Source organism: Micromesistius poutassou (assembly GCF_964030765.1).
Source record: "Micromesistius poutassou genome assembly, chromosome: 16".
NCBI classification, from domain to species: Eukaryota; Metazoa; Chordata; class Actinopteri; order Gadiformes; family Gadidae; genus Micromesistius; species Micromesistius poutassou.
Genome location: NC_140286.1, coordinates 3,458,942 through 3,485,731, shown reverse-complemented (window position 1 = coordinate 3,485,731; position 26,790 = coordinate 3,458,942). Strand labels below are relative to the sequence as shown.

Genomic DNA, 26,790 nt, shown 5'->3' with positions numbered 1-26,790 from the left:
ACGATAGACAAAGAGGTAGAGCGAGTGGGGGAGACATAGAAAGAGAATAGAATGGTTGGCGAGAGTGAGGAAGAGAGTGAACTGAAAGAATGGGAGAGATGGAAAGAGGGATAGATAGGTAAAGAGGTGTGAAGTGATGGAGAGAAAGGGGTGGATAGAGGAAGATAGAGAAGAGGAGAAGAGGGGGGGAGAGAGAGAGTAGGACAGGATGAAGAGACTGATTGAGATGAGATGGCGAGAGATGAGGGAAGAAAAGAGAGAGGGGAGGGATTGCAGAGAGGGAGTGACAGAGACGGAGGGTGAAAGAGGGAGAACTCAGCTGTATCATGAGTGTCATCGACGTAATGAGAGGATATCTGTCCTCTGGAGGACTGGGAGGAAGAGAGGGAGAGAGAGCGCGAAAGAGTAATGAGTTGAACAGGGTATAAAAGCAGAGGGTGCCAGGAGTGACTGGGGAGGGGGGAGAGAGAGAGAGAGAGAGAGAGAGAGAGAGAGAGACGTGAGTGACAAAGCAACATGGGTAATGACCAAAAGGAGATGGATAGAGGGAGAGAAACGGAGGCAAAGAAGATGAAGAGAAGATGAAAGGAACATAAGCAGGCCCAGAGCGAGCAAGAGGGAGGGAGGGAGGGAGGGAGAGTACAAGCGACTAAATTGCAGACGGAAAGCTAGAGAAAGAAGGACAGAGAGCAAGAGGCGATAAGAGACGGAGGAGGTATTAAGGGGAATGGTGTCGGTCACGCTGGGCTGCCCGGCTATCATCACCATGACATCAAGACGTGAGCATAGTGACGACGACGTGCCCTCGGGGAGGACAACTGCTGGCTTGAAAACATCTGCAACTATGAACCTTTTCTTGGAGGGAGGGAGAAGGAGAGCCAGAGAGAGAGAGAGAGCGAGAGAGAGAGAGAGCGAGAGAGCGAGAGAGCGAAAGAGCGAGAGAGAGAGAGAGGGAGACAACGAACAGAGTGAGAGAATGTCAGAGAGGGGGTGATCAACAAAGAAAAATTAGACCAAATTAGGACCCATCTTGGAATGAAAACCTCGCTGTCCTGCTCCACGCATCTGTTCGGCGGGCCTTTTGTGTGGGCTCGGAGCGCCGCACAATCACTACGTTTGTCGGCGCCAAATTAACTGTCATTAGCATAAAATGATTCCTTTGTTTCTCCCACTTCACGCGGCGCACCCCGATCTGTCAGCGGGGGCGACAGGCGGGCCTCGTGTCCCTTACAAACCGGCACACTGTCGCCGGCACACCAGAAAGGCCCCAGAACTTCAAACGGAAGGTCATTCCTCATTTCGGGGGGAGGGAGGGGGGGGGGGGGAGGTGGCGAGTCATACATTATTTTCCTCACTCTTATTCCTTCCGGTCTGAGCTTTGCTGTCAATCATCTGGGCCCCCTAAGATCTTAGCCCCCCGCCCCTCCGTCAGTTTCCTCACGCCCGGCCCAGAGGATCATCCGTCAGCCAGGATGTCACCCGCTCGGTCGCCGCCGATGCTCCGTCATTACCCCTCTCACATTCCAGGATCCTTCCAGAATTCCAATTGACTGGAGGGGTCGGGGGTGGCGGGGGGGGGGGCAGGGTTCTGAGCTTTTCTGGAGGGGGGGGGGGGGGGGGGGGGGAATCCCAATTAGCTGTACTACAAGACTTCAGAGTGCTCCTCAGCAATGGGATTGTCTCCAATATTTGAAAAAGGACTGGAAAAGCCAATCCACAAAAGCGGAGCCAAAGTCAACCTCTTTGACGACCACGTTGTATTTACCAAAAACAATGTCCTCTGCAAATGTCAAATTGGTTATTTGACATTTGCAGATTACCAAAAAACCACGCATGTAGTACCCCCAGCGCCATAAATAACAGCCAAATAAATAACAGCCAAATAAATAACAACACAAAGCTATTTGTTCTCCTGCTTTCACGTTCCTAAAAAAAGCTTTAATTTGGCACAGGCTTCCAGGGTTGTTTCACTAATTGTTAGAAAGTGATTTTGGATGGAATAAAATCAACATTGTAATAGAGTCCAGCGACCAGAGTTTTCAGCTAGACTTGACTAAACACACCCGTATTAGCCCAGAGTCATGGGGCGAGACAGGGATGCAGCCGCTGCCCCCCTCGTTTAAACTTCTACAACTGAAAATTATGTTCCTACCGTCTTCAGCACCCGGCATTATCTGCTCAACATCGAGTTCAAGCCCTTCTATCAATGGTAATGAGTATGAGATCATACCACCAACCAAGGAAAGCCTTCAGCAACATATACACCATCTGCACAGAGTTTGACAGACTAACATTTTGGCACCGCATTTGGTTTTCCCAAATAAAAAAAATAGTTGTCTCTTTCCTCTCCAAGAATCCTGGGAAACACTTTGCACTGTATGTACATGTTGTTATTGTGTTATATTCTGGTCGATGTACTTGTTGACAAATATATGTATCGCATTTCCTTTTACATAGGCAATGTTACAACATGTTTCCCAAGCTGATAACCCTCTTTGAATTGAATTGAGGGGGAGAGAGAGAGAGAGAGAGAGAGCGAGAGCGAGAGCGAGAGAGAGAGAGAGAGAGAGAGAGAGAGAGACACACCGGGAGACGGGGAGAGAGAAGAGACAGAGCAAGGAAGAAATAGGCAGTGAGGGAGAGAGAGAGACAAGAGAGTGAGAACCAGGGAGGGAGAGCAGTCAACGGGGAGACAGGGAAAGCGAGAGAAGGAAGGGTAAGAGCTAAAAGCTCCTCGAAATGAATCTTCTGCATGGCATTATGCTTGTCTGTCATAAAGCCTTCAGCTCTGAGCCCCATGAAACCAATATCACACTCACACACACCAACATGATCTTCCTTGTTTGGCATAAGCCGAAGACACAGACACACGCGGCTCTCATACGTTATAAATAATAATAAAATCTGTCCTTAAATCAAGGTGTACTTCATCCTGCCGTAAAAAAAAAAGATACCTGTCGCTGTGTGCCACGGCACGCAGACACTTTTTATTGTACTTTCTTTCTGCTCTCATTCATTGTGTATTTTGTCACCTGTTTGTTCTTCCTTTCATTATTCTCTCTCTCTCTCTCTCTCTCTCTCTCTCTCTCTCTCTCTCTCTCTCTCTCTCTCTCTCTCTCTCTCTCTCTCTCTCTCTCTCTCTCTCTCTCTCTCTCTCTCTCTCTCTCTCTCTCTCTCTCTCTCTCTCTCTCAACAAACAAAGCAAGGTTCTTCTTGTCATGCCTTGTGTCTGTTCAGTCGTTTGTTTTTGAAGGCTACGTTGTGCAGAGGGGCGCTCGTTGTGTTTGGGCCGTGTAAACCTGTAAAACCCTTGTTAGAAGCCAATCATGCTGTCCCTGCTCCAATTACGCTCCTTTCCTGAAAGCGTGAAAAACACTCTTAAAGTACAATAACGGGCTCCAGCCGTCAGAGACGGTAGATATGGAGGGCCTCTGTTTCATTTCCTGACCTACGCAAAACAACATGGCACCGTTCCAGTGGTATCATGCACCATGGGAGACTCTCTCCATCGCCACGGCTGTGGCGGTTTCAAAGGATGGGAGGGTTACAGGCTCCCGTGTAAAACATCCCTTTAATTCCCCTGCAATAAACAGAGCACAGGTGCGTCACGTCGCCGATTCGCCTGCAGGTGACATGCAGGGAACATGCAGCGGCCTTCCCCTGGGGAGGGAGCCATCGAATGAAAAACCAGTGTAGACGTGCTATTGGGGCTCGGCTTTCCACCTTCCAAGAGGAAAGACGGCGTGCGTCAGGGGAAGCCAGGAGCCACGCGGCCGAGTATAAGTGGACTGACCGTGGCAGGGTCCATCACTCTTCCTGCCACCGTCTCCCCACCACATAGGCTCCGTGACCCTGCCTGTCTGCCTGCGAGGGGGCAGGCCTGGGCGGGGGTGACGATAAAACAAACAGACAGCTCCCATTTATACAGTCAGGTGTCATGACCATGACAAACAGCCACCGCCGCCGGGAGCTCCAGGGAGAGACTGCACTAATAGCATATGGGGGGGGGGGGGGGGGGGGCGGTGAGTTGGGGAAGGGGTCAGACATCACCACGCTCATTGCCATTATCCTTATGATGACGATGATGGCTAGGGTTAGGGTTATCGTAAGGGACCTACTACACTAAGGGGGGGGGAGGGGGGGAAGGCGGCATTTAGTTGAGTGGTTGTTTTCGGAGGGGGTCTCCACCATCATCTCCTTCGTCGTCCTGGCGATGACGATGATGGCTGTCATTGTAAGAGACATATTGCACTAATAGCAGAGGGGGGAAGGGGGTTCTTGGTGGCCAGTTCAGGGTGGTCATCACCATCCCATCATCGTCACGGTGACGGCTACATCAACGATGATGATGATGGTGCTGGTGGTGATCACGGAGAGAGGGCTGTGTTTGGCCGAAGCTCCCCAGCGGAGGAATGAGTCTGATTGGACTCGAGTCGAGTGCCACACTGTTTCCCCCTGACCGGCTTCATCGAGTCGTGCCGCTGAATTAATCGTGCAACACAATGTTGGCCAAAAAAAAAGAAAAAAAAAGCAATTGACAAAATGTTATTGCCGCTGGTGGTGGAGGAGAATATGTTCTGGGGGAGAGGGGTGAGGGCAGAGAAGGACGGGGGGGGGTAGGGGAAGGGGGTTTACCTCCCGTTCAGGAAGAGCTAATCGGGCCAGGGAGCACACACGCACCGGCGCGCCCTGGGAATGACAAGAGAGCGTGGCTGTCACCTCCCGGGGGGATGGAAAAATGGAGACTCTCAGAGCGGGCGTGGTGGCAGTCGCCACTCGGGGGGTGCCGGCGACGGCGCGAGGAGAAGGATGCACGCGGAGCACAAACGTAATTATGTGCGGAGGGTGGGGACGTGTAGTAAGGAGATCATATTTAAAGGACGCCGGCGCCCTGATTGTGTGACATGCAGGGAGACTTCAGGGGGTGAGGGGAGCCGCCGTGCCAGGAGTCATTACCCCTCGCCAAATAGATTTCTCATTGCTTTCTTCCCCCCCTCCCACCACACAACAGGCCCCGGCATCAACAGATAGAATAATAGCTTCAGAATGGAGGGCCGCAGACAAGAGTCTGCCTTGGGTGTGTGTGTGTGCTTTCCTCTTAATCTTTATAAATATGCTCCAAAATGACTTGGGCCTATATACTCTGGATCCTATTGGCTCGTCTCCCACGGGATGCATACCTAAGTGCTAGCAGGCCTTGTTGAGGACTGTGTTCAGAAATGAAACGCTATCCTCTGCCTCGCAGATGGCTCAACGTGGGCAAAAAAAAACAAACACAAAATTGAGAAAAAAATTGAACTGGGTTATTTTGCAACGGTGTGAAAGCGTTCGTGCTGCCACCTTCCAATGTTGCCAGCTGGTCGTTTTCATTGCAGCTTAGTTTCATTTTAGGTATGAAAAATACAAAAAACACAATTTTCTGTTATTTGCTCTGTGGTGGTGACAGCGCTGCGGCCTTTCACCGGGGACCATTACTGGTGTGAACCGCTAATGAAACAACAAGCGCCACACGTGGCGACGGTAATACCCCCTACTGTAGTCAAAGCAGTGCTGGCTGTTGGAGCACTCGCAACTCACCGACTCACCGTAGTGGAGCCGGATGTTCGCTGACCCGCTGGTTCGATGCCAAGGTCGCACGGTGAGAGTCGTTTGAGCCGGAGAACATCCTGAGTGAAAACAATGTGGGGAAGCGATAGGTGAACGAGTAGCAAAGCTATTGGCGAAGGCATCACTTTACACGCTGCTATTGATTCAATTACACAAGAGAGAGTGCAAACAGCCAACGAAGCTAACGGCAGCCTGTGATTGGTCAATAATGACTGATAGATTTTTCTACTTGATTGCATTAAACCCCTTACTAAACAGATAGCCTTAGTGGTTTCTGAGCTAATAGCAACCATTAACCATTTCCAACCCTGTAGGCCTACCTAAACTAAACCTATGCGTCAAGTACATTTTATTTCTACAGCCCTTAATCACCGTTTGTGTCAGCGGGCTGAAAGGAAGAGGACCCATCACCCCACCTTCAGAAGGAGCACAGGAGAGGGGAACCCGTCTTTCAATGTAGCTACATTTGAGCTAGCCAATAGACATGCAAGAAAGAACAGATAGAGAGAGGGGAATAACACTTAATTTAAACGTTTTTAGTTGTTAGGGTTTTTGCTTGTACCTTTTTGTAGCACACTTAATGATGTATGCAAGTATTGAAGGTTTTCGCAATTATAAAATTCATCATTTTCAATTGTGTGTCGTTCCGTTCCCAATTAAAATACACTGCAAATCTGAAAATCCTGATTTCTGGAACAGGTGTTTGGCAATTAGCGAAGATCAAAATATAGGAGGAGAGCGTGATTTGATTGGATCGTGCTTAATTGAAATGCTTGCCAGCCATGCCCTTTGCAGGCTTTCTGAAGATGTCATTACAACCAAAACAATTAAATGTCAAAATACTAGCCTACTTAGCTGAATAGGTAATTAATGACTGGTTATTAGCTTTAAAAAAGACTCTAGAAGTCAGAATATTCATCCAAAGTAGGCCTTGGTCGTCGACTGCGGATGAATATATTATGGGATTTGAACCGAACTGCCAGGCGAGGGATATTAGTACCCTCTAGTCTGCTACGTTACTTATTCATAAGGCGGTTAGAACAAGTGAGGTTTCCTAAAGTGTGGTAGAAAAAAGCCCAAGGGACGGAGCATCACCAACGGCAGATTAAATATGAATTCAAAACACAAAACGAACTGAGAACATCGATCGACCCAGATAAAGAGGAGACTCAATTGCTGAAGAGACTCTTCAGCAATTGTTTACATACGAGTACGTTTACATGCACAGCTTGATTCGATTAAAGCCATAGCTCGATTATGCTCCTCAATTGGACAACTGCAATTGTCCGCATATACATGGCGGTGAGTAAATCGATTCATTGGCCGAAGCGTGTCATGCCCCGGTACGATAGGTGGCGCTGTGCCCATTTCAACTAGTGGTAATAGAGCCACCGGTTGACCTCTTTACGTCACCAGCAACAACAAACCCATTCGAGAAAGCGATGTTTCAGCAGACAGCTGTCAGTTCACTTCGGGTCTATATCATTTCTCCTACGCTCCATTGTTCCGACCTCTCGGTCGTATGCCGACTCCTCCGGCTGCTCTGCCGGCGGAGCAGTCAAAATCGGGAGAAAAAAACAAAAAAAAACAATTCGATTCGAGTATAGCTCGACTAAGGTGTATACATATCTTAGTAATCCAATCATAGTTGGACTAAGCCAATAAGTCGACTTTTTTGAATGTCATGTAAACGCACTACCAGAAGATCAAACAGACACACACACACACACACAGAGAATATACATGTATACACAACATAACTACAGCCGGTAATCAGGAGAAAGGGTGTACGATTCAAACAAAAGGCACCGTTTATTTTTCTTCCTGTGAATCCCTCTTCTGCCCCCGCATGTGTTTGCAGAACTCAAATTACACCTTATCTAGTAATTATGGACTAACACTGTAGCCCTTAAAAGCAGTATTTTTCGTTGTCGGAAGTGACTGTTCCAAGTGACGCAATGACGACACTGAAGCACATGTTAACGTTGTGTCACATATGGCCGTTATAAAATAATCACCTAACTAGACTTGGAGCCCACTCCTATCGCATATCGTTCTAAGAATAGGCCTAACCTTAGTTAGTTAGTTACACCTTGCACTGCAATGCTCGTTGTTCTAGTCTAATCGTGGGATACTTTAACACAGCGAAATAAAACGTATTCTTATATAACTTATTTAATCACGACGTTCACCTTCGTTTTATGCCCTCTCGTGTAGCAGGGGCACACCGTCCCTTCAATCAACAGCGTTTACGGGACTTCGATAACCAGCTCATTTTCCATTTATCGAAATCCCATTTCTGTTCCCATCTGCCAACTAGTCACCTGTGAAAATAGTTTTTAACCACGGCTCAGAGGCGCGGCGGCTGGAGGTCTACTCATCGCCATTTATTGGTTTATCCCAGACCGTAAAACGCGCTCGAGTGGCACCCTCGCGCTGCGCGGGTCGTTACGTTGTTGGGAAGAACAAAAAGAACGAAAGGAAAACACGTATGGGTTGAAAAAAGTAAAGAAAAGTACATTACACATCCAATTAAAAAAGGAAGAATTTGTGTAAGCCAAGTGAGAGAACAGGGAGACATTTTGAAAGACTGGAGGGGCGGGGGAGCATGCGGCGATGGGTACCAAATACATTGTCACAACTCAGAGGCGCAATTACAACGGAAGATTGCCCGATGCAATTAAGCAACTTCCATTTAAGCGGGGCTCTCGTCTCTACCAATAAGCGACGAGCGTAGGCTGCAATACACTGCCGAAACAGGAGTTGGTGGATCTAACGACAGTTGCCAACAGATGTGGGAACAGATGACGGCGATGTAAACAGAAGCAACTACATCAAGGAGACGGGTGTCGAAGATCATCTCTCCATTCCGAGTATGCACTCGATAAGGAATATTAAAGTAAACCGACTGAGAGAAAGAAAGACAAATGACACACACACAATCTGGAAAAAACCAACAAGGTGTCATTTATTAATTAGAAAGGATGTTGTTTAGCAGTTTACATTTTCAAGTGAAGTAGTGTCTTCAGCTTAACAATCATCACTCCCTACGTTTAGGTGTGTGTGTGGGTGTATGTCAATTGACAAGTGTTCCTGTCAAAATAATCTACGTTAAGTGGATGCTTTTCATTGGAGCCCAGTGACAAGGCAAATGACTCACTACTCATCCTTTGCAAAACAAACTCCCCTCCCCACAGATCTGCACTACTTTCACGTTGCCCTCCCCCCCGCCCATTACACAATGTGAACATGTACTGAACAACAGGGAATATACACCGCTGCCTTTGTAACCCATGAACCAATGGGTCAACTGGGAACCGTAACGCTCTGCTATTCTCTAATAAAACAGAACTGCTATATACGCGTGTTGTGGAAAAATATAATAACCGGTCCTCAACATTGAACACAAAGACGTTGGACAATTGATTTCTTTAGTCCAGTTTGGACCCATTGTGTCATTGTTCCGACATGGGGAACGCAAATGAGTCCATGCTGCAGACCGCCATTTTGGTTCACAACACGCGTAGCAAGCAGCACTCTCCTCAATCAGAAAACAACGGCACATCGCTGTTCCCCTTTAACCCCTACACCAGCTCCTCCTCCTCCTCCTCCTCCTCCTCTACAGCTTCTCCTGGTACTTCTGGTGCAGCAGCAGCACGTCGTCCTGGGAGACGCGCGTCCAGCCCTCGCCGTGCACGTGGTACAGGTTGACCTGCCCGCCGCTGTAGGCGTCACGGTACGTGGCCTGGTAGATGGCGCGGCGGCCCAGCTCGCAGGCCTCCTCCACGGTCATGTCCTGCCGCAGGCCGCTGTCGATCACGCCGTAGGCGTACATGGAGCCCGAGCCCACGGCGAACAGGTCGCCGCACACGCGGTTCCCCTCAGAGTCCACGTAGTACAGGCCTGGAGGGGGAGACGGGGGGAAGGAGATAACAGGAGGGAGAGAAAGAGTTGCGAGTAGAAGGGAGGGAGAAGGAAGATGGAAGTACGGTCAGTACCAGAGAGCTATCATGGAGGACAGTTCACCTGGTGTGGAGTTCTGGGTCAGAAGAACAGAAGACCACACACATATACTTAGCTTGGTTTATACACTACATTCTGACAAAATTCTCACACACACACACAACTGTGACATCCAGCAGCCTGGTGTTCCTTATACCACCGAGCCTACACAGGGCCCACCGGGGGAGGGGGGGGGGGGGGGGGGAACAGCTGTGATTTCATGGAGGAGGAACAGGAGGGGAGTGGGGACGGTGGGTGTGTGTGTATGTGTGTGGGGGGGATGAGACAGCCAGATGCCAACAGCTGCATCCTGTCCGTATGAGGTGAGGCTGGCCACGGAACCTGCTGACACGGCGCACGTTCCAAAAAGACACGGTCGCCCCCGGCTACAGCAGGAGCAGTACAGAGTATTGATCTGGGCCAACACACCAAAAATTAACTATCGACCAGTAACACGAGCTGAGCAGGTGACCTCCCCTACCCCCCCCCCCCCCCTTCCCGCGGGCAGGAAGGAGAGCGAGTGAGAGTGGCGCCCAGAGACGCTTCCTCTCGCCTTCAGACAAGGACGTCGTAACACAAATGCATGCATAAACGCTCTCGCACACCACGCACGTAAAACCTAGTTGTACACGCATAACTCTATAACCTAGTTGTACACGCATGTTGTACCCGTGCAGTTTTAGACTCAAACATACCTGAACAACACAAGGTCGCCCCCACAGGCGTATTCCGAAAACAGAACACTTACGTCTATATAATTCTTCAACAGGTATTTATAAAATTATTTTAAGTCCCAACAGGGCCCCCCAGAAGTCCACGTGCATGGACAAGCGTGTACACAGCACGCATCTTGTCGTTTGAGGACACGTGAAGACTTTTTGCGCATCTCACCATGACCCGGTCGAGATGAGAGTGACGAGTGAGATATCGAGCAGTTGGCGACAGCCTGCGATCGCCCTCGCACTCCCGACAGATGGCAGTACGAAAAGTACGTCTTTTCTAGCGGCGTCACAGGCCTAAACCTGTTAAGACCGACACACACACAACTCTCCCACACATACTCCCACACTCAAAACTGAACATTGCGAATAGCTAACACGTTTTGGGGAGGGAAAAAAAAAAAGAAACGCGCAGTTCCAACTGAAAAACAAATGACAGTCTATTAGTCATGGAACGAAAATAATGCGGGCAATCGCTTTCAGCTGGCAAATTGCACTCCAGCCAGCCGCTACCTGGCAGGGATAATCATCCTGCATCTGCTGAATGAACAGCGCCGCCGGCGTCGCCTCCGCCGGCTCCCGGTGTCGCCTCCGCCGTCTCCCGGCCGTGCCCCACGGCGGAGCGCCGCTTCCTCAACAGCCGTAAATGCAGTCATTAAATAAACGTCAAGAAAAGGAGGACCCCCCCCACCACGACACATGGGCCGGGCGCTCAGAGCCAGGTGAGTCTCCCAGGCTCAGTGCCAGCGCTGATGGGGAGGTGAGAGGAGAGGCGAGGATGATGGGATGTCTTTAGAAAGCCAAAGACGAAGAAGTGTGCTGCCGTCAAGGCAACAGCGCACCTGGGTCCTTTGAGAAGCCGAGCGCCGTGCGGTTTAGGCGATGTACGCACTACATGGGTGCTGCCACCTTAGTGGCACTTGGCCAACATGAAAAATGAAGAGAACCAAATAGAAAAACAACCTCCAAGACAGGAAATTCATGAGTCTGGCGTTTGAAGCAGAGAGCGAGCGGAGCGGCGGGCGCGGCCACTGGATGGATGGCGGAACGTTCCGCCAGCCGACGGCTCCTTCCACTCTATCAATCAGCTGACAGGTGGATAAGCAGATTTTCTACTTTTTGAAAAAAAAAAGAGTGCCAGCATCCACTGCAGCTGGCTCGATGGACCGCTGTGGGCGGAGGGCGAAGGTGGGGGAGGGAGGGAGGGAGGGTGGAGGTTCGTCAGCTTTAAATGAGCTTTGCGTCTTGTCTATAGACGGCCGTCTGTCGACGGTGCCCTTTCCCGTACAAAACACATGACAGGCCTGGGGCCGAAATGGAACCAGAGAACAGGAAGGAGACGGAGGGGGGGGGGGGGGGGTTGGGGAACGGCCGCCATTATATATCAAGGCACCGTCTGCCTAGAGGGGAGAGGCAATAAAACAGCAGCACTGCGGCCATGTTTTACGACAGGGGGTGCACTCCGCCGTGGTCGTAAGAGACCGTTTTGACCACAGCTGGGTCGGCACCAAACGGTTTGGGTTAAGATGAAGACTTCCTGCTGCCGTTTTTGGAGACCCCCCGCCATTCCACCACTTGATATACATTATCATTATTTTAGGGTCAAACATCAGCCAGACGAGGGTGCTGTACAGCTGGTGAACACCCCTGTACAAGAGACCCTATAGAAAGCTACCGTAGGTCAAACTGTGCCCTTGATCACTTCATTCACAACCCACCTTGTAAGAAAGCCTTCCCCAGCGAGCCCCCCACCAGAGGAATAAGTGCTTTTGACGTGATTGCGGCCGACTAAGGAGCTTCCGCACCTAATCGCAATTGATTTCATTTACCTTTCCGTTCAATCACCGCCGTTGCCGGGGGGGACCCAAGGCGACGGCGAGACTCCCTCGCTCCTATCGAACTTATTCGCCGATCGTTATTTCTGCGATTGATTGGTACCCGGGATTTAAACACGCCGGCTCTACCGGGCAGGGTACCGGTCTTTTGTCCCGCTGTGGACGATCGCAGCTTCCCTCGGAAGCGCTGGCCATCGATCAGCAGCATCGGGACTGGCGGGCGGCATTATGCATGCGACCCAATTGTCCGGGGCTGAGACCCTGTGTCCATCATCGTCTGGGACCTCTCTCTGTGGCTCGCAGTCGCAGCCTCATTGATTTGCCATTACTGTGTCACCGTGGCGACCTCTTTAAGCACACTGGCTGTGATGTATGGCTTCTTGGGTCTTTGCCGTGGTATCAAAAGATAAAGAAATAAATAAATCATCCCTCACGACTGGAGAGGCAGGGAGATAGTGTTTACAAGAGTCTACAGTGCCATCTAGTGTCGTAAATGATAACAATTACAGGTACAATTCTGCCATCCCAGAGATCCCTCTTGTGGATCTTTGATCTGAGCAATTATTGGTGTGGGTGTCTTGCAGTCACCAAGTCACCTTTTCCACCTCTCCAGAGAAATTTATTATTTCAACCATGCAACCCTAATTATGTTTTTTCTTATCCAAATCTAACAAAAAAAAAGTCTCTTATCAAATATCAGATTGCTTGATTTTCAAGCAATACATAATTCTGTGTCCACTGTGTTACTGAAATCCATGCTTATGATGATTACCCAGGTACAGAGGCCTGTAATGAGTCAATAAAGTGTTTTGATTGGCGGTTAAATGCGCTCTAAGGTTTGGTTGACCTTGCACAATTGAGCGCCGCCATCCTGTCAGCCGTGGTATGGGCCAAATAGATTTTTTCCCTCACCTCATTAAGCAAGTGGTGAGGTCTATTTCAAAAGCATCATTTTATTGATCGCTAGATGGTCTCCATGTCACTTCCCTTTTCTTAATGGGTTTGATGTGTTGTTAACAGCGGTCCTTTACTCACAGTATTGGAGGGGCAGAAATGGTCTGGAGTACTGCAGTGCAAATGACTGCGGGGGAATGCCTCAATACATTTTATGCTAAACCAGTATATCACCAATGCCATGAGGAGATTGTTGTTTTTTTAATGATAAAACTGATTAAAAAGAACTATAATAAATAAATGTCAAAACACACACACACACACACACAGTAACATTTACCTGGGCCTCTCTTGTCCCAGCCGCACACCATGGTGCCCATGCTGAGCCCCATGCCCTTGTACTGGTACACCATGTTGGCCAGCAGCTTGGACGCGGCTGCCACGGAGATGCGCTCCTTGTTGCGGAGCTCATAGACGCGACACTGGCGGGCCAGCAGGCGCTCCCAGAAGCTGCAGTCGGCCGCTCCTCCGGCCATGGTGCCCAGCAAGTAGGGGTTGATCTCAATCACCTTCTTGACCGTCTGGGAGGCGATGTAGGCGCCCGCGGTGGCCCTGGAGTCCACGGCGACGATGACGCCATGGTCGAACTGGGAAAGATAACGGACGTATTCAAGTTATTTTTGTAGTTTCCCTTATTTGTTTTGAGCGTGCTTTAATGCATCTTCGTGATTCTGATGTGTAACGTTAGGGTTATTTTATACTCATCCATTGTTGTGTCGCTTTACTTGTGAAACGTTTTGCACGAAAAGCGCTCAATAAGTAAAGTTTGATTTGGAAGTTACACCACTTGTAAACACCTCAACGCCTTGATGTCAGTTTATGTGCAGCAGGTCAGAAACATTGACCGCGTCAATATCAGGTATGTTTGATAGACAGTGAAATAAAAAATTAAGTTGAAGTTCGCTTTAAGAGGCGAGCAGACTTCCCATCAACAATAACCACACTGTCATCCTCGGCATTGGATAGGCTAACAAAGCTAACGACCATGAGATTTCTCAAGAGATCCCGTAGCACAACTAACCTACGACTTATCAGAGATCAAACAACGTGTGAGATGGTTCAACATTTCCGACACATATTACAGCCAAGTAAAAACGCCCTGCCTTTAAATGGAGAACCAGATACAAAGACAGCCGGCAAGCAGCGCAGCGTTAGCTAGCTTACTTTGAACGCTAGGGTGGTGGTGCCATGGAGGAACTCTATCTTCTTCTCCACGTCGTCCTGCTCCGCGGAGGCAAGCGCCCCTTTAATGGCGAAGCTGAGATTATCTATCGATGAAGGCTCGGCGGCGAGTCCGCAGCCGAAAGCATAGGATTTGTCGGTATCAAATGAAAAATCCGCATAATCACTGCCCAACACACTAGCGAGCGCCATCTTTGAAACTAATAGTTGTTCAATGGACTTCCGCGATTTACAATATATGGTTTAGTAGTGCAGACAAAATATGACAGCGCCCCCTATTTGTGATGCTTTATAAACGGCAACATTTAAATAGTGTTTAGTGCATTCTACACAGTCTATTAACATATGGTTTAGTGCTGATATATATTCCCCTACGGAAATAAATAAGGATATATCCAAAACAAAATATAAAAAAGCAACACTTTCTGCAACACATTAACAACACACAATTTATTAATAACTACAAAATAATAATAATAACAGGGTTCATAAAATAAAAACTCAGTCAGTCATTCTACGTCTTTCCTCCACTATCTTCCCTATCTCCTCCTTTCGTCTGTAATATTCCTCCTTCAGGTCCTCCCTCTCTCTGCGACTCCAACCATTCTCTGTGATGTAAATGAGGTCCACGTTATTCCCAGAGTACGCGTCCCTGTGAGTTGCTCGGAAGACGGCCTCCCTGGCCAATGAGAAGGCCTCCTCTCGGCTCAGGGTCCACCTCAGGCCTCCATCCAGGATCCCGTAGGCGTACGGTGAGCCCGACCCCACGGAGAACAGCTCCCCTTGCAGGCGGGCGCCATCGCTGCACACGTAGATCACCTTTGGGCCTTCCCTAGCTGTGGAGGAAATGGAGTAGGGGGAGGAAGAGGAGGAGGAGGAAGGTGAGGAGGGTCCTGGGGAAGTGGAGGACGAGGATGAAGAAGAGGAGGAAGAGCAAGACTGTTCAGAGACAAGAGACGTCCCTTCTATCCAACTCAGTGCTTCCCTGGTGGTCACATCCCCGGATGACCCCGCCGAGCCCTGGTCACCTCCATCGTGGTGACCTCCATTTGGTCCCTGGTCCCACCCACACAGAGTGAGGGCCACGCACACATCCGTCCCTTTGAATGGATGCAGCATGAAAGCCAGCAGCTTGGCGGTGCCTCGCACCGACAGAAGGCGGCCGTGGCGTAGCCGGTAGAGCCGGATCTCGCGCTCCAGCACACGCGCCCACAGCATGCAGTCGGCACCGCTGCCCGACGTCGTCACCACCAGGTGGGAGTGGACGGGGATGATCTTGTGGACCATGGGGCACGCCACGAGACCCCCGGCGCTGGCTCGGGTGTCTGCCGCCGCGATCACCCCGCCCTGGAAGACAAATCCCAGGGTGGTGGTGCCGTGGGTCAGGGGGAAGGGCCGCCGGACCGTGGGCATCAGGCGGCGGGCAGCGGAGGCGGGGGGGATGATGAAGTGGAGGGGCGGTCCGTCGTCACAGTTACTTGACTCAGATCTTATCCGTCCAGAGTGGAAGTGTTTGGGGATACCTGTGGTGGAGGAAGCGGGGTTTTGTAGAGGCAGGAGCAGAGATGCAGGAGCCCAGAGGTGGTCGTTGTGCCTGAAGCTGCAGAAGTCTTCCAACGCCATGGCTGAGGAAATTGGGAAAGATGACCTCACAAAATAAGATTATGGATCGAAAGTATTTTCCAAGGCTAATTTGAGTCAAAAGCAAATATTCTTCAAGTTGTGAGTAACATGAATGTCTTCTCGTGAGTAACATCAATGTATTCTTGTGAGCGACATCAATGTCTTTTCTGGAAATAACGTGGACATCCTCCAAGCTTGCCCTCTCTCTTGGCTTAGGCTATTATCCATCAGAATCACATCTCAGATCAACGCCAAAGACTGTAGGCACCATTTGACCTGATTATTGAAATACCAGGCCTTTTATAGTGCTGTAAAACAATCCATCGTGAAAAGACGCACACGGGAGCACACACACACACACACACACACACACACACACACACACACACACACACACACACACACACTCGCCAAACTGTGTTGAACTTGACATAAGCGATATATGATATTAAATCCTACGAAAGTGATAATATGGAAAGCCACGCTACAAACAATTAATTTTTGCTGAAGCGACCTGTTCATGTGCAAACCCACAAGAATGCATTGAAGCGATCGTTTTACAATTCTATGAATAATTGTAATTTGTATTTAATTATTATAAGACTACGAAAATCATGAAACAAAAATCGAAATAATAGTCATGTTTGATTTCCCCTGTTAGAATATAGGATTAACTTATACTAAATTCGTGATGAAATATTTGTGTATATGTATAATTAATTCAAGCAAACTTATAACAAATTAATAACCGTAATTCTACCTCTGCTGTGAGTGTGAAACTTTTGTGTAGTATCGTGATAGTTCGTGGATCGTGCAGCTGGAATACATCGAAGACATTTTGGCTCTTAATGATTTGAGAGCGCAATGAGTAAAAACATGTCTGGAGATCCAAGATGGCGCTAGTTTCCCCATAACCAAAGAACGGGATCGGCACAGTGCGATCTCTCGCTCCATTCACTCACTCTGCTAAATCATGGCGTCTGGTAGTACAGGAGGCAGAGTATCCTGCGGGAGGGATTTGAATTGTGTGCCGGAGGTAGCAGACACTTTAGCAGCGGTCGCCAAACTTGGGTGAGAAGAATACATTTGCTTTATACCAGTCTGTTTTTGGAGTGGAGTTTACGTGTAGTACTTGTAAGCTATATTCTTTTGTGCACGTGAGGCTTGCTAGGTTAGCCGGCAGATGAATAGCACGTGCAAAAACCACAATGATGCTACTTAGAGTTTCTCCACTACTCTTATCTCCAAAACCTTTTAGTGTGTATTTCTCATAGTTCAGCAGTTAGCACCCGATGTTTACGTGCCATGACTTACGAGATGGCTAGGGTAAGTAGATGTGTTTGATCCGTCCGCTTGTCATCACTGATCCACTTTTTGAACTGTGTTTGCAGGTTTGACTTCCTGTGCATGCCCCTGTACCACCCGAGGTTCAGGAGGGAGTATGAGCTGGCACCCGCTAAAGACCGGCTCGGTGCCCAGACCCGGTCAGATCTGCTTCTTTGTGGAAGAGGTAAAGTGTTTTACGTGTTGTGTATATATGTGTGCATAGATATATAGACGACACTTTCCACAACTGATGCTTCTGGTAGATGTAAACTGAAAGCGATGGTAGATGTATATGTATTTCTCAAGTTCGTTGACGTTCGTTGTTCGTTACTACTGACGCACAGTAGTATGAACAAATTGCGGTATTACGTTTTTTTTTTTTTCTAGTGCATTGCCTGTTCATAACGTGCGTCCGGAATGGGCCTAAAACTTGGACTCCAGTATTGCTGCTTGCAGCTTTTTCCAGAACCACTCGTCCAAACAGCTATAGACTCGACACTGCTCTTCCTTTGGTGCTCCGCCAAGTGTGAATGCGATTGGCTGAACGGTGCTCGAGAAAATCGAAGGACAAATAGATATACAGAGACTCCTCTAATTATAGTTCGATGACCATTAGCCGAATAAGGCTTGGTTATTTTTTCACCATCACTTATGTGTGTTTCTTGGACACTTAGGCTCCCATTGGCTCACAAATGGCCACAGGATGAACAAGCAGCCGTGAGAAATGCCATGTATGCAAGCTGACTCCTTTCACTCTCTCCATTCTTTTGAATGTCTCCCCCAGATTGGAATACTCTTATCGTGGGCAAACTCTCGCCATGGATCGATGCAGACTCAGAGATCACCACAGAACGCAGGAACTCCGAGGCTGTAAGTTCCACAGCATTCTCATTCTCACAGCATTCTCGGCTCCTGTGAAGCGGTAGATGGTGTAATATCCTTTCCATTCGATTAGTGGGATACTGCCTCATCGCTTGCTGAGAGGACATTGAGGTGTAACTTTGGCATACAACGGTACAAAAACGAAAAATATGAGTTAACAGTAGACTTTAATAAAATCAGTATCGAACACTAAAAATTGAAATCCCTATTAAATCAACATTGGGATCCAAAACACCACCTTTCTGTATCAACATTAATACAAGTGTATGTACATTTGAGTGGCCTTGTTCATCCTAATGTTGACTTTCCTGCTATCATCATGAAGGGCTTTAGAGGGTTTATAATCATTTGACTGACATAAACTATCATGTTCCTATGTGTGTGTTTCCTCCCAGGCGCTGGTCCAGGAGCTGAACTTCGCCGCCTACCTGGGTCTGCCGGCCTTCATGATCCCCCTGAAGGGAGCCCACAGCGCCAACCTGGCCCGTGTGCTGGTCAACCACATTCAGACCGGACACCACACGTCCAATGTAACTGGACCACACACACGACACACACAACCCACATGAGTGTCTATGATGAGAGACTGGTCGTAATTATCACTGTTGCTATGCAGTAGATAAGGGGCAGTTGCATTTACTGACCTCATCATTGTGTGTCCCACCAGTTCTGGATCCGTGTACCGCTGCTCGCGCCGGAGGACATGCGTGACGAGCTGGTGGAGAATGAGCAAGGCAAAGCCGCCCCTGATGACACCAGCGTGGACGAGAAGACCTGGATCTGGTCAGTAGTTGGGCCTTCATTGGCTGGGAACACCCAATGGGCTGCCTAGCAGACATCTTGGCTTCTCAACGCTAGCTGGATGGGGGAGCTGAATCTGGAATTCTGCATTTAGTTACTCCAGCCAGCTAGTGTATAGAACCAAGATGGCCGCTAGGTGAATATGTGCTGTGTTCCAATATCCATACTTCCATGAGTACACTTAAATGTAGTACACTATCCGCACTGACTAAGTGCGCTGATTTTCAAATGTCAGTGTCGTTCCAAATCGAATATGTATCAGGAATATGTATCAGGATCAGGAAATTATGATCGCGACTGCCGTCGTGGCTCCTCCCCCGCAATAAACATCCCGCTTTGAACAGTGAACTCTTTATGCATAGAAGCTATAAAAAGCTATACAAGCTATAAAAGCTACAAAATAACTCCATTAATGCAGGCTATGTGAAAAATGTGCCGACGTTGGCTAAGCCTGGCGCCGCCTCTTCCGCTACGTAGCTAAGATGGCTGCGGTTGAGTACGAAAAGCGTGCATCGATCCACATTTTGCTGTTTGACCGTTTTGAGTACACCATCCGGGTCCTTTCAGTACACTTCTTTTCGCCCCGATCTGAATTGGAACGCCCTACGTACTCAAACTAAGTATAGTGAGTGTGGATAGTATGGATATTGAAACACAGCACTGGACATTGCTGTTGACTCTGGTTCAAATCTGACTGACACTTTCTATTTCTTTTTTTAAGGTGGCACTCATTCAGGACTCTCTGTGACTACAACAAGAGGATCTGTGTTGGTGAGTGCACAATAGCCACTTTGAACAATGTCAGCAGTCCTGTTCTTGGGAGTTGTAGTCCTTCTGGTGCTGACTTTGATTTCCTTTCCCTGACAGCGATCGAAGTGGGTGCAGACATGCCCTCAGAAGCTGTGATTGATAAGTGGCTTGGGGAGCCAATCAAAGCAGCCATACTGCCCACCAGCATCTTTCTAACCAATAAGAAGGGCTTCCCTGTGCTGTCGAAAGCCCACCAACGGATAATCTTCAGTCTTTTTAAGGTACTGAGCAATGCTATACTGGTATTATGAAATTGTCCCTCTTGGTGGTCCTAGAATATTTTACGTCCCCCTCTAGTTTACTTTGTTTCTTGAAAGGATAGAATCCCATTCATGTTTTGCTTAATGCAAGTTTATTGACCATATTTTGCCTGGAAAATAACCAAGATGGCCTCTAAAACACTTTTTCAGTCAATATTGTTTGTCATTTATTCAATCAATAAAAATATATAAAAATTATATCCATCATCTTCAGAACCACTGACCAAAATATGTTTTTCGCCCCGCCCCCCCACCCAGCTGGAGGCCCAGTTCATCTTCACAGGCACCAGCCGTCACAGTGAGAAGGACTTCCGCTCCTACCTGCAATACCTGGAGTACCTCAGCCAGAACCGGCCCACACCCAACGCCTATGAGCTCTTTGCCAAGGGCTATGAAGACTACCTGCAGTCCCCGCTCCAGGTGTGCATTTGTGTAGGCTTCTCGGCCCGAGACCAGTGTAGATGCTCAGGGCATCTGGCTCCAAGCTGAGAGATGCCAGGTTTTATGCCCCATTGTCCGCAGTCTGCCTGTAGCTGTCCTCGAGAAAGATGCCTTTTACCTTTTTGACAGATAAGCTGTATTAATAAGCCTAGGATAAGGAGTATCAGGACATCCATTGGAATTGTCTTCATGGCCGGTTTTCTTTGGTGAATGACCTTATTTTTTCCCCCTCTCCCTCCCAGCCCCTGATGGATAACTTGGAGTCCCAGACGTATGAGGTGTTTGAGAAGGACCCCATAAAGTACTCCCAGTACCAACAGGTAACCTCCACAGCACCACCATATCATAGAACTCAAACTACCAGCAGCTCCGGCTCCATGCATTGACCGTGTCGTTACCTCTCTCACCAGGCCGTGTACAAGTGTTTACTGGACCGCGTTCCAGAGGAGCAGAAGGACACCAATGTTCAGTGAGTGTTTACAAACCCCCAGCATGGGTTTATAAGACCGACTATGCAGAAGCAGATCAGAACCAAATTAGAATGTGAGCAACAATGAGTGTTCTGATAGGTGCATTCCACACAAACTCGACCTTAACGAGATCTGTTCTGCCATAGGGTGCTGATGGTTCTGGGGGCAGGCAGGGGTCCCCTGGTCAACGCCTCCCTGCGTGCCGCTCGCCAGGCGCACAGGAAGCTGAAGATCTATGCCGTCGAGAAAAACCCCAACGCGATCGTCACGTGAGTTGCAATGTTGCGCCATCTTTTCACCCTGCTGGGATTAGATGACACACCAAATAAGGTGTTGAAGCAATAATATTTCCACAACGGTGCAAATAAAATCAAACAATGACATGGTGAAACAAACATGGTGAAATGGCAGCATGATGTACATATTCTCAAAAAGTAGAATACCTCTGTTTCCCCGTACTGTGTCTAGTGCAGCTAGTTACTCCTTAAAAAAACACCAGACTGAGAGTTTCTCAAGAATAAAACTGGCCCATCCACAAGTCATACAGCAAATCTTTCTCAAGCCACCTCTTCTTTCCCTACTTAAATTTCCCTATTTGATCATACATTTGCATATCAACCAACGTGATTGCCTACGAGGTCTGGAGGATGTGATTGGTCAGATCATCAAAAAGCCGAGTGGTGATGCTGAAGCAGCTCAGCTTTCCCTATCGTCACCAGTCCACAATGCATCTTCATCGCGATACTGCTACTGCTTCAAAGCCCAAGGGATTAGGGATGCACCGATCCGATATTAGGATCGGATATCGGCCCTGATATCAACATTTTAGCTGGATCGGGTATCTGTAAAAGCAAACCGATCCGCAAGACTCCCTTTTTTTAAATAATATTTTAAAACATATTACGCGACACGGGCTACGTCATGCATGCCGCGACGCGCGAGCATTGAGTGGAGTTGCTGCGACAGACAGCATGGAGCGCATGATGATTTGGAGATATTTCAGCCTCACCACACCAACTAGCTTGACGGCTGTTTGCAATGCGTGTAAAGCGAGTGTTGCCTTGGTCGTATGCAGAGTCCAGCCCGAGGAGCTGGCTCTGCTGGCGAAGGAGTCTGCATACGACTGAGAGGTCGGAACAATGGAGCGTCGGTGAAATTATATGGACCCAAAGTGAACTGTGACAGCTGTCTACTGAAATCATCACTTTCTCCTCCATGTTGCTTTTCATAATATAAGAGAATATCCCCGTCAGTTCGGGCGCGGCGCGATGAATGAATAAAGATCGTAGTTACTACTTTACAACCTCGTTGATGAGCAACATTTAGAAAAACATGTACTTTTAATTAAGCATTGGGTGAAATCGAAGCGTAGTGTGTACTGAATGCATGTTGATGATGATACACTTATTATAGGGGGTAACTACATTGGCACAACACCGGCTTCCTCCATCTTCTGCGCCAGCTTTTTGAATAAATCGCCGACCCGAACTGAGTTGACAGCTGTCTTCTGAAAACATCTTTCTCCCGCCAGAGCAGCCCCTCCGCCGCCCGTCCATATACGGCATTCCCCCAATTCCTTCTCCCCATGGCCGAGATAAACCACACTACGAGTTTTGTGGATGTACCCGAGAGTCGGAGAACCCGACGCGGTCTTTAAGATTCCTAATATCAGAGAATATCCCTGTCAGTTTGGCCGCGGCGCAATGAATGAATAAAGATCCTAAAGACGTCGGAAGAATAAAACGTTTATTTTGACAGATGTGCCCGAAGTTACTACTTTACAACCTCATTGATGACCCACATTTAGGAAAACAGACCGTTTTAGAAAAACTGTACTTTTAATTCAGCCTTGGGTGAAATCGAAGCGTAGCGTCTGTGTGCTTCCATCTTTAATGAATGCATGCCATGCGCGCTCCCGCGGCCAGGGATATGCTTCAGAGGGTAACTATATTCACCGGCTTCCTCCATCTTCTGCGCCACCTTTCTAAATAAATCGCAGTTTCTCGTTTTCCGACAGTGACAACAACAACACGTATACCGTCTCCTTCTAATTCCACGCACTTCTACTTATGCACAGAACGTGAACTCCGAAACATGCTGTTTACATGCAGGTAGAGACCAGACTATGAATGACTTATCTAGGTGTTCTTATCCGATTTAGTCCTGTTGAGGTCTTATTTGTTTAGTTACCCGATTATGACTCTGCATGTAAACGTGCTGATATCGGATCGATATCAGGTATCGACCGATACACAAGGCCCCAGCATCGGTATTGGCATCGGAACTGAAAAAGTCAGATCGGTGCATCCCTACAAGGGATGAAGCTTCAGATCGAGCATTTAGATTTAGTATTGGAACGGTCCCATTGCTTGATTCCTGGAATCAACACGTGTGACAGGAGGGGGCAAACCGTTAACCTCCTCCCTCTGTTGAAGTACTGAGTCAATATTAAACTGACCTTGAGCACATGAAGTTGCTCAAGTTCCGGACACTGCTGTGTTTTTGATGAAGTACTTCTTTTAAAGTTTCCGAATCTCCCTGGAGTTCAGGAACCAATACCCCATCCACTGATCCACAACGTTCATTATCCCGGCCAGGTTGGAGAACTGGCGCTTCGAGGAGTGGGGCGATCAGGTAACCGTGGTGTCGTGCGACATGCGGGACTGGGCCGCACCCGAGAAGGCTGACATCATCGTCAGCGAGCTGCTGGGGTCGTTCGGCGACAACGAGCTGTCCCCCGAGTGTCTGGACGGAGCGCAGCATTTCCTGAAAGGTACCGCCCGCTCTGCCTGTCTGAACCGCTTCAGAACACCCATTTTGTTTACCTCACTCGTTTTGGTGTAGCGGTTTGGGTGTTTGAACTCGACCCAATGTCCTCAGTCGATCTGTAGGCATCCTTGAGCAAGATGCCCGAACGCCTATCTGCTAATGTCTGTGTCTGGCTGTAATTATATAATTGATAAAAGTGTCTGCTCAGTGATCAGAATTGTCACCTACATCTAAAGACAAATGCTTAGGGTTGTACTCCATCTATCGGCATTCAACACATCGATCAAGATGTGTTTATAGCACACTTTTGCGGTCAAAATAGCATCATATAGAGTCCACAAGTCCGATGCATTACATTTACTTTTATTTTGGCCTTTATAACCTCCCAGTAGCAACCTCTACCAAGCCTCTGTTTTAAACATGGATCCCCATATCAAAACGTCATTCAACACCCGCGTCCGCATCAACCGTTCCCCTCCCTGTCGGGAAACCACGTCTCTGTACTGCTTCGCCGCACTCTCCACGCGTCATCACCTCTCCTGGCGTTCCCTTTCTGTTTGGGATGTAACCCCATCTTCCATCCTGTCCTCTCCCCAGAGGACGGTGTGAGCATCCCGTCTTCCTACACGTCTTTCCTGGCACCGCTGTCCTCGTCCAAGCTGTACAATGAGGTCCGGGGCTGCCGGGAGCGAGACAAGGACCCAGAGAGCCACTTTGAGACGCCCTACGTGGTGCGCCTGCACAACTTCCACCAGCTGGCCGAGCCCAAGGCCTGCTTCACCTTCACACACCCCACCACAGGTGAGATCCCTGAAGGAGACGGCCCTGCTGCATTCACCTTCCGTGTGCTGTCCTCCTCCATTAACACATTATGATTATATTCCTCTCTTTTTGGGTTGTACTACAAATATGACTAGGATTACTCCCCTCCCCACTGTGTGCCTTGGGTTTAAAAGGCTATTAAGGGGCATTTTATTTCCCCCCTGGTATGAGATTGATCAGCCATGGGGACTGCACCCAACTGGAAGTTCTGTGCAGCCACTGGACTGGCTTGGGTGTGGGTCTGTCTTTCCATCATGCATCAGGGTGCACGCTCCCATTTGTGACGTCACTAATGGGTTGATTTTTGAAATTACTTGTAATGGCAGTGCACCTTGTGGTCAAACAGGGAATGAAGGGAATTAACAAATAGGGGATGGATGATGCAGAGGTCGTGTTGAAAAACGTCCCAACCGCTCTTGTTTTTCTTGCTCTCTAGATATGAACAACAACCGGTATCAGTGCCTCAAGTTCTCCGTGGGCTGTAACTCTGTCCTCCATGGCTTCGCCGGCTACTTCGAGACCACCCTGTACAAAGACGTCACACTCAGTAAGGAACAAAACCTCCACAGCACCTGTGGTGGTGGTGGTGATGTGTGTGTGTGTGTGTGGGGACATGAAGTGATAATTCTCTAGATGTTTATACAATGATAATCCTGCCTAATGTAAAGCATTCTGAATGGTATGTTGTTTTTGAAGCCTTATAAATAAACTTGCCTCACATAAAGACATTGTTTTGCTAATGTTAAGAGTTGAGTGGTGATTCCTCAGACGTTATGTTCATGTCTTTGGTGTTGCAGGTATCAAACCGGCAACGCATTCGCCTGGGATGTTTTCCTGGTTCCCAATCCTGTTCCCACTTAAGGTTGGTCTACAATTCATTTTTTCTTTTGTTATTTCTAATTTAACAAATGAATGTACTATTTGTGGTGTGAATCCATACTACCACTGTTGCGCAGACAATGCCTGGACTCTCGCCCCTCCAATACACAACCACTACTCAAATGGTTAATGTTTACGTCACTTGTATGTTAACACCTTTTTTATCTGCTTCCAGCAACCCATCCCCTTGTCCCACAATGATGATGTCACGGTGCGCTTCTGGCGCTGCAACAATGGCAAGAAGGTGTGGTACGAGTGGGCGGTGACCGAGCCCGCCTGCTCCGCCATCCACAACCCCGCCGGACGCTCCTACACCATTGGCCTGTGAAGAGGCCACGCCCCCCCCCTTCCCCTACGCAGCCAACCAACCATTGGGAATCCACGGAACCCAGGACGATGACATCATAATGTGGCAGTTGGAACAACTGATGCCTTTCCAATGGGCCTTGTTCACCTAGCGGCCCTCGTGGTCCTGGAGCCAGACGGCCGCTAGGTGAATCAGGCCCATAGTGTCCTCTTTTGTAATGGTTTTGGGTGGGATTTTACATTGTTTTTGTTGGGTCACAGCAGCGAGAGAGCAGATGAAATGGGTGCTTGTCAAGACGCCAATGTAGTCGATAATATGCCAGTATTAACAACTGGTTGTTGGGACAATTTCCTTAGGGCATGGAATATCGGTCAACACTTGTATATGTGGTTCCCACTTTCAGTTATTTCTTTTTGTTAATTTTGCTGTCGTGTCAAAGCTCTTCAGTCACTATACATTAAGTGTGTGTGTGGTTTTGTTCCCCCTCCCCCCCACTGGTTGAGGCCCACTCTGCCTTACTGGGCCGACATTGCTTGCCCTCAGATTTGAAGCACTTCTTCGCTACTCAGAATGACTAAACATTAGTTTTGGTCCCATTTTACATGTTGTTACTCCTGTTTTGGTATTTTTCACTGTTACTGTCTGGTCTGTATCAATAAAAGTTGCTCAATTTACCCCGAATACATGATTAACTGGTCAAATCTATTCCAAATCTATTTGCAGTTGTAATAAACTCCAACTCGGTCCGATATGTGAGAATAGCTTTGAAAGAAAGACACTTGTGTGAATTTGCATGCAACTTGTAAAACCAAATTCAATACACTAGGGGTCGCCGAGCAGCCGATACAGTGAAAGTGTTAGTCGCTATTGTTCCAACATGTCTCAGGTATTATAGGCGTTATTCATGCATTTCGAAATGCAAACTAAACCTTCAGCCATGTCTCAATCTTAAATGTCGTATTTATTGACATTTAGAAGTTGAATCCGGCATGAACGTCTTAACTTATACATTATCCATGCCTTCCACTGAGTATGTGCTCAATAGATCATAAAATTGGTCAAGGATTGTTTATCACAAAGTCGCACTAGGATGCAATCATA

At 48.2% G+C, this 26,790-nt stretch overlaps 3 protein-coding genes across 3 annotated transcripts; 1 reads left to right on the top strand and 2 right to left on the bottom strand.

Moving 5' to 3' along the window:
- Positions 1-8,551: 8,551 nt before the first annotated feature.
- Positions 8,552-14,497, bottom strand: psmb5 (proteasome 20S subunit beta 5). Its single transcript, XM_084481202.1, has 3 exons — positions 14,282-14,497; positions 13,398-13,704; positions 8,552-9,510 (listed from the first exon to the last, which is right to left on the bottom strand). The coding sequence occupies exons 1-3, from the start codon at positions 14,489-14,491 to the stop codon at positions 9,227-9,229; spliced, it is 801 nt and encodes a 266-aa protein (XP_084337328.1). The 5' UTR covers positions 14,492-14,497; the 3' UTR covers positions 8,552-9,226.
- Positions 14,498-14,800: 303 nt separating this feature from the next.
- On the bottom strand, positions 14,801-15,922 carry psmb11a (proteasome 20S subunit beta 11a; the record flags this gene model as incomplete). Its single annotated transcript, XM_084481434.1, has 1 exon — positions 14,801-15,922. The coding sequence occupies one exon, from the start codon at positions 15,920-15,922 to the stop codon at positions 14,801-14,803; it is 1,122 nt and encodes a 373-aa protein (XP_084337560.1).
- Positions 15,923-16,895: 973 nt separating this feature from the next.
- Positions 16,896-26,364, top strand: prmt5 (protein arginine methyltransferase 5; the record flags this gene model as incomplete). Its single annotated transcript, XM_084480723.1, has 16 exons — positions 16,896-16,993; positions 17,314-17,432; positions 18,033-18,118; positions 18,526-18,660; positions 18,798-18,913; positions 19,653-19,702; positions 19,799-19,962; positions 20,260-20,421; positions 20,685-20,762; positions 20,853-20,911; positions 21,059-21,181; positions 23,510-23,685; positions 24,279-24,482; positions 24,940-25,050; positions 25,301-25,365; positions 25,558-26,364. 16 exons carry the CDS (start codon positions 16,896-16,898, stop codon positions 25,708-25,710), a joined length of 1,899 nt encoding a protein of 632 aa, XP_084336849.1. The 3' UTR covers positions 25,711-26,364.
- Between the last annotated feature and the right edge of the window lie 426 nt (positions 26,365-26,790).